The sequence below is a fragment of the Molossus molossus genome, unplaced genomic scaffold (assembly GCF_014108415.1).
Source record: "Molossus molossus isolate mMolMol1 unplaced genomic scaffold, mMolMol1.p scaffold_m16_p_3, whole genome shotgun sequence".
Classification (NCBI taxonomy): Eukaryota; Metazoa; Chordata; class Mammalia; order Chiroptera; family Molossidae; genus Molossus; species Molossus molossus.
Window position 1 is genome coordinate 24,489,681 of NW_023425366.1, and position 14,555 is coordinate 24,504,235.

At 33.0% G+C, this 14,555-nt stretch overlaps 1 protein-coding gene across 3 annotated transcripts in view; it reads left to right on the plus strand.

The window, feature by feature from the left end:
- The window catches only part of CDH18 (cadherin 18), a 419,127-nt gene that overhangs the window by 383,247 nt on the left and 21,325 nt on the right, over positions 1–14,555 (plus strand). For all 3 annotated transcript variants that reach the window (XM_036280557.1, XM_036280558.1, XM_036280559.1), the window contains one exon: positions 8,869–8,986. In XM_036280557.1, the coding sequence (XP_036136450.1) occupies positions 8,869–8,986 (118 nt within the window). The remainder of the gene's footprint in view (positions 1–8,868; positions 8,987–14,555) is intronic.

The window sequence follows — 14,555 nt, forward strand, 5'->3', positions numbered from 1 at the left end:
TAGTTGAAGCAGCACATTTAGGAGCAGCACATGGGGCTTAGATAAAAGTTCTCAGAAATCGCAGTTATAAGGGCAAAGATGCTTCTGATGAGTAGCGATGTAGAAGCTTGTATGAGAGGAACAAACCTGCATGAGGCTGAGCCAATTAGTGGCCAGGATAAGAAGAGGATAGGATAGCCAATCAGTAAACAGTATGCTCTGATTGGCTTGGTTTCACTACACCCAATTTTTTGGAAAAAGTTATTGCCCACAGATAAGGGGTGGTCCATTGGTGGCACCTGGAGTTAAAGGATTTGTGGGGGTGCTTGAATACATAGGCCTACAGTCCATACGTACAGTAATTTTAATTTTAATTGTAATACAGAGGAGTAAAATTGACTCAGACAACTGAGTGCATGCTGTATCATTTTTACTCTCTCGATCAACTTTTTAATGAATATATTTGAAAAAACCATGATAAAGTGAAGCAGTGAAAGTCAAAGCGCGAAGTGGCGAGGGACCACTGTATTCCCCAGTAGTATTTTTGTGCTCAGTGAAAATAATTGTATAAAGCTTTATCTTAAATGCCAAATAGATTTTTTTGAGACTCATAAGAACTGTATTTTCTCTAGATCCCAACTGTAATTCAAAAATGTACTCATTCATGCATGAATCCATTATATCAATGAAATCATATAAAATGCTATGTGTGTAGCCTTTTAGTAAATGTGAAGGAAGAGGAAACAGTGACCTTTTCTGTGCTAATGAAGCTTTGAGACTAGATTGAGGAGAATGGGCTTTATCTATTTTGAAGGGCCTGAGGGAGCAATGGGAGTAACCACTATGTGATATGAGTATAAAGAGATGTTTAGGCTTTAACATTGTGAACAGTGTGCATGTATTAAGGTGGTAGGAGAGCAAAGAACAGAGAGAAGAGCTTGAAAATGGGACCTGAGTCTGCGTGCATCGTGGCACCTAGTTAAAGAAGTATGGCAATTTCGAAGGAAGGTCATAAGGCTGAGGCACATAGAACAAGTGGAGGCTTGAGGGGGAAGTGCATTTATTTCTTTTCTCTGCTGTGTAACAAATTACACACATTTAGCAGGTCATAACACTTATTAATTATCTCACAGTTTCCATAGGTCAGAAATGTGCTCATGGCTTAGCTGGGTCTCTGCACAGTTCCCCCAAGACTATAATTAAGGTATCAACCAGGGCTGAGCGCTCACTTGGGGCTTGGAGACCTCTTCCAAGCTTACAAAGTTGTTGACAACATTTAGTTCCTTTCATCTGTAGATCTGAGAGCTTCAGGATTTTCCTCAGCTCTTCAAGGTTCCCAGAGTCCTGAGATGTCATCCATAGTTTATTACCATATGAGTTTTCCCAATTGTGGACACTTACTTCACCAAACAAGTAAGAAATGTCTTTCTGTCGAGATACTGTTAGCAAACAGCTTTATAAAATGTAATGTAATCAGATGAATGATGTAGCAACATTTTTACCATATTCTGTTGTTCAGCAGGAAGACATAGGTTACAACCACACTTAAGAGGAAAAGATTATAAATCATGCATTCCATAAGAATCACCTGAAAGTCTGTCTGTCACAGATTAATCTAGAGATGTAAAAATGGTATAGGTCCAGCTGAGTCAGACATTCCTTTTATTGTCATTGGTGAACCAGAATTAATATATCATCCAAAATCACTTTAAATCATTTAGAAGCTTGTGATGAAATTATAATCCTGAGAAGCATTGTCTTAAATATTTGTGTATGAGGAAAAATCAACAGTGGCTTGCTAAGTAATCATTGCCTATATGTTTTTAATACTCCCAGGAGATATATTTATGTATATATAAATGGAGAATTATTTTTTACATAATATTTTTTATATTCACTTCCCACAAAATTATTAGAAAATATGAATGACCAAGTTGTTGAACATTATATTTTAAAGTATTTATAAGTTATATATTTTAGTGTCATCAATATATTAAGATTATCACTTCAAGTACTTAAGACTTTTTCTATATCACCATTTTCAAAGTAGTAAAGAATTTATGGTACAGGTATATAATGATTACTTACCAAATCCTACTTTAATTGTGTCAGAAATGAATTTTTACACCCTAGAAATTATTTTTAACATATATTTTAAAAGTAAAATTGATGAGAAAAATTTTTTAAATTTAAATAAAAATTTAGATTGAAAAAATACAGCAACTTAATATGGGATTTCAGTTCTTTGTAATAACAGTAGATTAGACATACCTCAAGAGAAAATAATGAATTGAAAAATAATTGAGAATAAAATATCAAAAAGATGAAAAGAAAGTATAAATAAAAATATGAAAGACATATAACATGCAGGTCTACCATATAAATTATTCAATAACAGAGGGATATTAAGGAAGAAAATTGGACAGAAGTAATATTTGAGGAGATCATGTTTAAATTGTTTTCATACTAATGGTAATCATTATATAAAATATTGAATAAGAATAAAGAATAGCAAAAAGAAAAAGGTAAGTGATTAACTACAAGATAACCTAGATACCTTGAAATAAATTCAGAAAATTAAAATAGTAAGAGAAACAAAGCACAATACTTTTAGGAATAAAAGAGAGGGGTGTATTTAGCACTAGGCAAAGCTTTCTTAGACATTACACCAAAATCAATCCATAAAAAAATGATAAGTTAAATGATCAAAAACAAAAGTTTTTGTTTTGTGAAAAGCCCTGTTAAGAAGCTAAGACAAGCCACCGTGTGGGAGAAGATGTTTGCAGACCATGGCCACCTTTGTTAGGCAAAATCACTGAAAATGTGGGCCTCTGACACCTCTTACTCTTGGCTCAGTTGATGTTTCTCATGTTGATGTGAACTTTGGCTCCAAAATCTCAAATGTTAGTTTTAGTTGTCTGGATTGAACTCTCTTCACAATGACCTGTGACTTTGACTTTTTTCATTGACCTCTGGTGTTGTCCACTTCTTCCTCTTGTGAGGGTTTCTCATCTCTAGGTCATGCTGTGCTCCCAATGTCACATTGCTAGCCTGAGTCCTTCCTACACTGACCACTTAAACTCTGTACCATTTCTAAGAAATGACTTTTGTGACATTGACCATTGCTTTCTCCATCTATAAAATGAATAAAATGATCAGAACTACAGGGCCCTTCCAAAATTGAGAATCTATGAGTATATGACTAGTTAAATCTCAATTTATTTTAAATGTGAGTTACCTTATTCTCTTCATATGAAAAGCCATTCCATTTTATTCTTAGAGAGAACTAAATTCATGAAAAATTTTTCTTTCTTTTGTGGTTCCAATTAACCACTTATGTAGTATTGCTCTTTTATTCATAGAACTGTTAATGTTTTCAGAAAGTAATTGCTAGACTTAGCAGCCTTAAATTCTAATGAATTTTAATGAAGTTATGTGATTACTTCTTTTTTTTATTGATTAATTTTTGTTTCAGATGATTCTCGTTTTTTCCCCCACTGATTCCTCCCTCCTCCTCCCCTCCCTGCCCCTTCCCCAGATTGTTGTCCATGTCCACTGTTCATGCATACATGCGTATAAGTTCTGTGGTTCATTCCTCCCCCACCTCCCCACTCCTTAGGGGATTGTCAGTCTGTACCCCGCTTCCGCGTCTCTGGGACTACCCCATTCCTCAAATTGTTATGTTCATTATATTCCACAAATAAGTGAGATCATATGAAATTTGTCTTTCTCTGTTTGGCTTGTTTCACTTAGGATGATACTTTCAAGGTCCCTCCATGTAGTCTCAAAGGATAAGAGATCTTTGTTTCTTACAGCTGCGTAGTACTCCATTGTGTATATGTACCACATTGATCCATTCGTCTACTGATGGGCACTTGGGCTGTTTCCAGATCTTAGCGATTGTAAATAGTGCTGCTACAAAGATGGGGGTACATATATTCTTTCTGATTGGTGTTTTATGCTTCTTAGGGTATATTCCTAGAAGTGGGATCACTGGGTCAAATGTGATTACTTCTTTTTATCCTTTAAAAACTGTATTTATATTTAGCATCATTGCTATCTTTTTTTTATCCTCACCCCAGGATATTTTTTTTCCATTGATTTTAGGGAGAGATTGGAAGGAAGGGAGGGAGGAGGAGAGAGAGAGAGAGGGGATGTGAGAGAGAGAAACATTGATTGGTTGCCTCCCCTCACAAGCACCCAGACTGGGCTGGGTATGGAACCTGTAACCCAAATACGTGTCCTAACCAGGAATCCAACCTGTGACCTTATGGTTCAGGAGATGACTCTCTAACCCACTGAGCCACACCAGCTAGGCTCATTAATATCTTTTAATATAGAATTATTTTATCTGCCACTATAAGATATTGGATTCTTTATGTTGCTCAACATTTATTTCCATCTCTTTCACCAAAATAAATTTAAACTTGTCACTGAGGGGATAAAAACATCATTTTTAAAGTATTGCTTATTGTACGTTGGATTTAAACTATTAATTGCCAATCTGTGTGGCCAATTGTAAAATTAACCCTACTTACAGGACAAATTATGTATTATTTAATTTTGCAGTCTTTGGCTTATTGAGGTTTATTATTAAACCTTATGTTTGTAAAATTTCTAGAGAAACTTTGTATATTTTGATGTAGCATTGGAATGGAGAACTCTATTAAAATAATGATTTGATTTGAAATAGATTTTCTGAAGCGTATGTGCATTGCCCAGCTGTATGACCCTTGCTTTTAGAATTATAGACATTTTTATTATGGATGCATGCATCTAAAGATATAACAGCATGTGGCTGTGGCAAAGAGACAGGTCTTTTATGAAAGCAGAGGTTTAAGCCACATAATAGCAGAGATCAGGACGATTCGGGTATTAATATAAATTGCAACAGTATATTTCTCTGAGTTAATATATTTTCCTGTTTTGAAAAATATCTTGAAGTACTTAGCATGAAATAAAGTTTAAAAAAAGATCATGCATGCATAAATTTTGAGGTCAGTTCCAAAGATAGAGTAAATTCAAAAAAATTAAGATGTACCTACAGCTAGAAAATTTGAAAAATAAAAGAAGGGAATGCTCTACCTGCATTGACTTTTCCGTGTGTGTGTGTGTGTGTGTGTGTGTGTGTTTCATTGGAAGTAAACTTAGAAAACAAAATGCATAAAATAACATATTTTATTACCTAACATAAGCTTCTGCCTCATCATATTCAATTATTAACAATACAACTTTCATGACAAAAGTAAAGAAGTAAGGATTTTACACTGTCAAAGATCAAGCTCATTTAACTTACAAAAGTTGGTATCATTAGCAAATATATGTATGATCCCTATTAAGATTATATTATAAAGCAAACTTATTGATTAATTTAAAGAAGACACATTGTTTTCCATAAAATGCTCTTTTAGAAAAATATGTTTTATTGAGTTTTTTTTTAGAGTGAGAGAGAGAGAAACATCCATCAGTGCCTCTTGCACGTCCCTTACTGGGAACTGAGACCAACCCTGTGCATGGGAAGACTCTTAACCAACTGAGCCACATAGGCCAGACCTAGAATTCACTTTCTAATGTAAATGTTTTGTGAGATCTGTCTCATTTACCCAATAGAAAACTATGTTATTTGTATAAACTTGTGATACAATTTTTTTTCTTAAAATAGTTTTATAGAAGTAATAGATTATGGAGACTCGTTTAAACAACAGAATACATTTATTTGATAACATAAATAAAAATTGCTTCAATTAGATTCTGCCAAAAGTAAATACGTCTTCATGGGTCCCATACATAATTATTCTGATCATTGTTTATACATGCCAACTATTTTTTTGATATTTTTCTCCTTTGGTAAACTAAATCTATGACTGTGTTTCTCTCAGGTCTTTCAAAATAATTGAACATATTTTTGCACTAAATACTTAATGTGCAAATGGCAGAGAACTAAGTTGAGTTATAAAAAATGAGAATCAGTGTAGATAAATCATACCCCGATAAAAGTGTAGAAAATATTGATGACAGAGATATGACAATTATATGTATATCTGCCAGAAGTTTGAATCTTCTGCAAATTATAAACATTAACTTCCTAGGTGTGTTTCCTAATAAAAGTCTGAGAAGAAAATAAATGGAAATTCTATTTCCTATGAAAGCAGAAGGGTGATTAGTAAAACAAGAAAAGTTGAGATATCTCATCTCATACTCCAAAAATATCTGAATTCTGGATTTAAACGGATCAGTATTCTAGGTATTTTGGAAGCATTTCTCTGGAATGTTATGGGGAAAAATTAAGTATAGATGCATGACCAACAAATTATACGAGAGTGCAAGATGAGTGGTTCACTCTGAAACAAAAGTCATGGGAATCAATTCATCATTTATTATGTAGATGAGACTAAGAACTCTCTGAAAAAGACATATTTGCCATAGGTGAGTTTGGTGGTAAGCTCAGATTTGAAATTACCTTTTTAAGCATGGAAAATACATTTTGTTAAAGGTAAGAGAAAACCAGTAAACATATCAGAGTTTAACAAAAAAATTGAAAAAATATTAAGATAATTTAAATTAACATGTAAGCTAACTTTGAAATGAGAAAAATATAAGTGTCCCAAAGAAATAATAATAGGAGACAAAATAGTCTAGTTGATTTAAATTTACTGTTCTCCACCAATTCCCTCCAAAATTATATTCTAGGTTAAGAAGTGAACTTTTAAATGTGGGAGTATGTTATGAAGTATCATAGAGAAAATAGGATTGCAAATTGGAGAATCACAATAAATGAAGAGGAAGGGTAAGAAGACGTTTATTGTCCAGAAGGAAAGCATATATATTCTATTTAACCTTGAATACAATCTTGAAGTTCCATGTTTTTATTTCAGTTTTTTTGTACGTAGCTGATGCATAGAGAATGTAGGTTTGTTTGTCATATTATACACACACTGTACTCTCCACTGAGAGTATATGCATTTGAGAAAAAATCTTCAGATGTCTTCCCATTATTCATCGATTTATTCTATTCTCATAGTCTAGAGCCACTAACAAGAGGGGAAACTATCTAAAGAGACTAGCTATACTTTAAATAAAAAGGAAACCAAGCAATGAACAAATGTTTAAAAGCACAGTAAAAACTTCCTGGGGATGTAAGGGGAAGGGATCTCACCCAGATCTCTTGATAAACAGTACATTTTGAATGGTGATGGAAAGAACAGAAAGGACTGAGTCATGTGAATATAATAAGGAAATGGGTCATTTCTTTATCCTGAAGCACTTTCTTTAGTTTCACTTCAAGGAGACACTGCTTTTCTTGTTCAACTCTCACTGACCACTCATTCCCAGGACGTGTATCTTCCTTCTCATCTCCCTGACAATATCATGAGCTTAGGACATAGAGAGCAATTTAGGTTTTAACTGTAATACATTTTGGTAATTATTTCACTTACAAAATATTGAACTTGGGTCAAAATGAAGAAAATGTTTTTAGAAATCTCAATTTTTGAAATGGACACACTGTATTTCACAGGCAGGAAATACTATTTTCATGACCTCTTTTTTGCGCGCTCTCTGTTTTTATTTTCCTGCATGCAAAATATAGAAGAGGTTGGAAAGAGGACACGTAAGCATTAGGACACTAATTTTTAAAACAAGAAAATATTATCTTACTTATTTGTTTGGATATTTCTTTTTTAAGAGTGTATTGGCTATAACTATACTTATATTCAGCTTTTCGGCCACCCAGAATATGTTATTTGCATACGCCAACATTCACTGCTTCTTAAAGTGCACAAAGTCCAAATTTTGGAATTGTTTTCTCTCACTAGGGATGAGAAATATTCCATAAAGCTCTGAATGGTCTGGTTTTGCCTCTGCCACTATTTTACTATTTAGAATTTGAGGTGCATCGCACTTCTTTGGGTCTCAGATTCCTCATGTCTAAATTACAGAGGTGAGATCATGATCTCAATAGTTTTCTGAAACATTAAGAAGAAAAAGAACAAGAAGGAAGAAGAAGAAAAGAAGAAGAGAAGGAGAAGGAGAAGGAGAAGGAGAAGGAGAAGGAGAAGGAGAAGGAGAAGGAGAAGGAGAAGGAGAAGGAGAAGGAGAAGGAGAAGGAGAAGGAGAAGGAGAAGGAGAAGGAGAAGGAGAAGAAGAAGAAGAAGAAGAAGAAGAAGAAGAAGAAGAAGAAGAAGAAGAAGAAGAAGAAGAAGAAGAAGAAGAAGAAGAAGAAGAAGGAGAGGAAGAAGCCCTTGCTTTTCCATTTACTGGTTGAGAGTAACATATACTGCAAGGACATGCTATATCAACACTGGGATATTTATATTGTACAAACAATACTTTATATCTCCCAAAACAGATGTTCATAACAAAATGTTAATACTAATTGGTCCCAAGGTACTGCAGGTGATAAAAGGGAAAGAAAAAAGTAACGATTGTGCCATACCAGAAAATAAAGTGTGAATGATTATAAATTGTACCACAATATGTTTCCTGAAATCAATGCAAATAAAAGCAAGTTCATTGGTTCTTTTACTAGGTGAATGTGAAAGAAAGTGCTCAAAGTAGAACCAAAGGTCTCTTAAAAATCTTTTTTTTGTGTTGCCCAGCCAGCATGGCTCAGAGGATTAAGCATTGTCTCATGGACTGAGAGATCCTGGTTTGATTCCTGATCAGGGCACATGCCCAGGTTGTGGACTAGATCCCCAGTGGGGGGGCATGCAGGAGGCTGCCTATTAATGTGTCTGTCTCACATCGATGTTTCTCTCTCTCTCTAAAAAATCAATAAAAACATATTTAAAAAATACATTTTGTGTTAACAATTAAAATGTTGTAATATAATTAAAATCAATGGAATAAGCCAAGTTAAATTAATTATTTAGTGTTTGTTTTTTTCTTTAGGTTATTCATACCATCAGTGCCACTGATAAAGATGATTTTGCCAATGGACCAAGGTTTAATTTCTTTCTTGATGAACACCTGTCTATAAACCCAAACTTCACCCTGAAGGACAATGAAGGTGAACATGAGTATATATATATTCTTTATCTATATAGTATCCGTTTTGACTTGATATGGAATAGGCCTGAACAGTTTTGCTATATTCACTTATACTCATGAACAACTTGCAAATCAACTTTTAAAGTCAGTTTGATGTTAATGTATTATGATCTGTGAATAGCTTGTATTTAAACTTGAGCCATATGTACAAATAACTTTCATTTAATTTATTTAGAAGCATCCCTTTAAACAAGAAATGTACATGTAATGTGCTCTTGGGCAAATTTTAAGAGAAATCTTAGCTGACAAACATGTTTATGAGAGCTACTGCAACTGCTAGGGGTGGAAAAATTTTAAATTAAGAAAAATGAAAAATATGTCCTAGGGACAGTTAAGAAAGGAAATGCAGTGTTTGAAATCACTTTGCATTAGCAAGGCTGCCAAGATGTGCATACAAATTATATTTCCTCTTGTTATGAATATTTTTCAAAATATGAGTAGATAGTTTTGCATAATTGCAGAGTATTGTGGAAATTTTTGAATTATTTTTGTTTAACCTTCTGTATTGTGTGGGAAAAAAGAACACCATAATTTAGTAATCAGAGAAGATTCATCATGGTATATATCCCTATTCCATAGATTCCTCCAGGTTGTGTAAAAGTTACTCTTTCGTATATAAAGAACACATTAGGTCATTCAATATGTATAATGTTCTGATTAGCATCAATTTTATTGTCCCCAGAATTATCTTTCATCACATTTATCTGAATATGCTGTTATTTGGGATTAAACACTTACCTTAGAATGCAGCAAAGAAACAATAGCATATGCATTTCTGAATAAACATTTGATTCTCTATCTGTGCTCTTCATGGAGAAGCATTTTCAAACACAAAGTTAAATAATATCACTAAATGACACTACACCAAAACATTTTTTTCTGTTATACCCAAGCTTCTTAAATTATACTAACAAGAACACCAAATTGTGCATGTGTTCATAACAAGGTTTATATAAAATACAAAGCTTGTTTATTTCTCTCATTTTAACAAATTTTGTGGTCAGCACTACTGCTAGGAATACATATGTGTATATGTGTGTAAAGCAAATTGTATTTCATTGACTATTATATTCTATTTACATTTGAAATCACTTCTTACAGTCTCACATATGTTTAGTGAGATTAAGTATACTAAAGATGTAAAAAATCAATTTGTATTTCCCTATATTGTAAATAATTGCATGATGTGAATAGCATTCAAATTTCTGCCTTAGGAGATTGAAATCATGTCTAGATACCCATATTTATATTTCAGTAGGAGCTATTGTTGAAACCCACTCTAGTAGCTAAAGTCCTTCCTACTAGGTTAGTGTATCTGAAATTTGTGAATTTAATTAATGAATACAATTTAAAAGGTCTTAATACAGTGATTTGACAAGATTATCAATGTGAGAAACTCATATTTAAATACATAAACAATTTTATATATTGAAAAATATTTAAAAGTGTTTATAATGTTGATATAAATATCAGTATTTATTTTAACCATATATATGAATGTTAGTATCAGCTACACAATCTCAAGTACCAGAGAACTATGGATAATTGTGTAGAGTAAAGATGTTTCAACTTATTTGTAGGATACTTTATTTAATTTTTGAGAATAGATGAAATTATAAATAATAGAAGTAATATATTTGAGATAGAAAAAAATAGCATCTTTTTCAGAAAAGGTACTAGGGCATAACTGAGAACATGTATCCGAGAAAACAGACTTGTTTATGCTAGTTAAGACAAGAGACTTAACCTCTCTGAGTCTTAGTTTTTATATCCATAAACTTTCAAAATGACCACTTTATAGCATTGGGAGAACTAATGATAACATATATAAAGGTATTAGAATCAATATGGCCTTCTCCAAAGACAAGACCACATGAAAAATATACTATATAAAGATCAAGTTATAAATGGAATAACCACATCAAAATGAATACATATGTATATACATATATACATTAATGTGTATACATGTTCTTCTCTAGACAAATACCTGAACAAGGGAGTCACCAAACCAAAGCCTGCAGCATCCTGGCAGGCTGGGTATTGCGTTATATGAATTGGTAAATATGTACATGCCTCAGAACATAAAGAAAGAAATATAGAATGATAAAATTAAAACCATTAATTGTTGTGACTACTGCATACATGAAAGTGCATATTCAGAGAATTATAAAAGTATAAATCAGACAGAGCCTTAAAGCCATGAGTGATCAGGAAGCCATTGATTTAGTGCCATCTCCAAAACAGTTTTAAGGTAAAGAGTGAGTTGAGAGGAAAAGATATTTACAAATTAAGAGAAAGAGAAATGCATATTGTTGTTTATTATATACCTAAAAATAAAAATTTAAAAGACAATCAGTAAAATAAGAAATAAATGAGAAAATAAACTTACTCTAAATAATACAAAATAGATAAATTATCAGAAAAATACTCTAGGATTTTCAAAATTAAAAAAAAAAAAACCTAACAAAAATGATTAAACAAAATGAGACAATGAAAGAAAAGTTTGTATAAAAAAGTTTTCAGATCTTTATCAAAATAAAACCGTCGTTATTTCATATATAGAAAATGAAAGAGAAGAACTGACACCAAAAAAATACAAAATATTGTAAGAAAATATAAAATATAAAAAACTATGTGCCAACAAATTGAACAATCTGGATGAAATGAAAAAATTCCTAGAAACATACAAGCTTCCAAAACTGAATCAAGAATCAGAGAATCTAAATAGACATATTACAACAAGTGAAATTGAAGCAGTTATCAAAACACTCCCAACAAACAAAAGTCCTGGACCAGATGGCTTCATAGGTGAATTTTACAAAACATTCAAAGAACTAACATCTATCCTTCTCAAACTATTCCAAAAAATTCAAATAGAGGGAAGACTACCAAGCTCATTTTATGAGGCCAGCATTATCCTAATTGTAAAACTAGATAAAGACACTACAAAGAAAGAAATTTACAAGCCAATATCCCTGATGAACATAGATGCCTAGATCCTCAACAAAATGTTAGTAAACCAGATCCAGCAATACTTTAAAAAGATCATTCGCTGTAATCAAGGAATTTATTCCAGGAATACAAAGTTGTACAATATCTACAAAATAATAAATATATACACCACATAAAAAAATGAAAGATAAAAACCTTATGATCATATCAATCGATGCAGAAAAAGCATTTGATAAAATCCAACATCCATTTATGATAAAAACTCGCAGCAAAGTGGAAATAGAGGGACTATACCTTAACATAATAAGGGCCATATATGACAAATCCACAGCCAACATCATACTCAATGGGCAAAAACTAAAAATGTTTCCCTTAGTATCAGGAAAAATACGGAGATGTCCGCTTTCACCACTCTTACTCAACATAGTACTGGAAGTCCTACGGACAGCAGTCAGACAAGAAGAAGAAATAAAAGGCATTCAAATTGGAAAGGAAGAAGTAAAACTGTCATTGGTAGCAAATGACATGATACTGTAGGTAGATAACCCTAAAGATCCTACCAATAAACAACTAGAACTGACAAATGAATTCTGTAAAGTAATAGAATAAAAAATAAATACCCAGAAATTAGTTGCATCTTATCCTACCAAGATACCAATGGTGTATTTCACAGAGCTAGACCAAATATTTCAAAAATATATATGGGACCACAAAAGACCCAAATAGCCACAGAAATCTTGAGAAAGAAGAACAAAGTTGAAGGAATCACAATAACTGATATCAAACTATATTATAAGGCCATAGTAATCAAAACAGCATAGTACTGGCATAATAAAAAACATATCATCAAAGAAACAGAATAGAGAGACCAGAAATAAACCCACAACTTTATGGTCAATTAATATTTGACAAAGGAGACAAAAACATACCATGGAGTAAAGATAGTATATTCAATAAATGGTGTTGGAAAAATTGAACAAATATGTGCAAAAACATGACGCTAGACCACCTTCTTACATCATACACAAGATAACATCAAAATGGGTTAAAGACTTAAATATTAGACTCGAAGCCATAAAAACTCAAAAAAAAAAAAAAAAAAAAACAGAGGCAGTAATAACTCAGACATTTCTTGTAGCAATATTTTGTCTGATGTATCTCCTTAGGCAATAGAAACAAAAGAAAAAATAAAAAAACAAATGGGACTACATTAAATTAAAAGGTTTTGCACAGCAAACAAAACCTTGAACAACACGAAAAGACTACACATTGAATGAGAACATATTCACCAGTACATTTGATAAGGGATTAATATCCAAAATGTATAAAGACCTTATAAAACTCAACACAAAAGAGAAACAAATAATGCAATTAAAAATTGTATATTTCACAGCATAATGCAATTAAAAAATGAACAAAGAACCTGAATAGACACTTCTCCACACAGGTGACTAATGATGCCTTATCGGTGTGGCTCAGTGTGAGCATCGACCCATGCACCAAGAAGTCATAGGTTTGATTCTCGTTCAGGGTCCATGCCCAGTTTGTGGGCCCAATACCCAGTGGAGGGCATGCAGTAGGCAGCTAATCGATGTTCTCTCTCATTGATGTTTCTATCTCTTTCTCCCTCTTCCTTTCTCTCTCTCTCTAAAAAGGCAATAAAAAAAAAAGATGCTCAATGTCACTAATCATCATAGAAATGCAAATTAAAACCACAGTGAGTTATCACCTCATACCTGTCAGCATGGCTAGCATCAATAAATCAACAAATAACAAGTGTTAGTGAGGATGAAGAAAAAAGGGAACCCTCATGCACTGTTGTTGGTAATGCAGACTGGTGCAGCCACTGTGGAAAGCAGTAGGAGTTTCCTCAAAAAATTATAAATGGAATTGCCTTATGACCCAGCAATTCCACTTCTGGAAATATATCCAAAAAAATCCTGAAACACTAATTCAAAGAATATATGCACCCCTATGTTCACAGAAGAGTTATTTACAAAAGCAAGATCTGGAAGCAGCCCAAGTGTCCATCAGTAGATGAATATATAAAAATGCTGTGTACATTTACACAATGAAAAACGATGCGGCGGTAAGAAAGAAGGAAATGTTACCTTTTGAAAGAACATGAGTGGATTTTGAGATTATTATGCTAAATGAAATAAGACAGTCAGAGAAAGACAAATACCATATGCTCTCACTTATATGCGGAATCTAGTGAACAAAGTAAAGTAACAAACTAAATAGAAGCAGACTCATACATAGAGAAGAGACTGACAGCTGTCAGAGGGGAGGGGGCTGCAGAGCTGGGTGAACACTGTGAAGGGATTAAGGGAGGAAAAAAAAAAAACTTCTTAGACACAGATAATAGCATTGTGATTATGAGAGAGGGAGGGGTGGGGGAAGATGGGAGAGGGTATAGGAGGGATAAGTGGTGATGGAAGGAGACTTGACTTGGGGGGGTAAACACACAATACAATATACAGTTATAGAATTATACACCTATATAATTTTATTAGCCAGTCACCCAATAAATTTAATAAAAAATAAATTAAAAGGAATATAGAACTGTATGA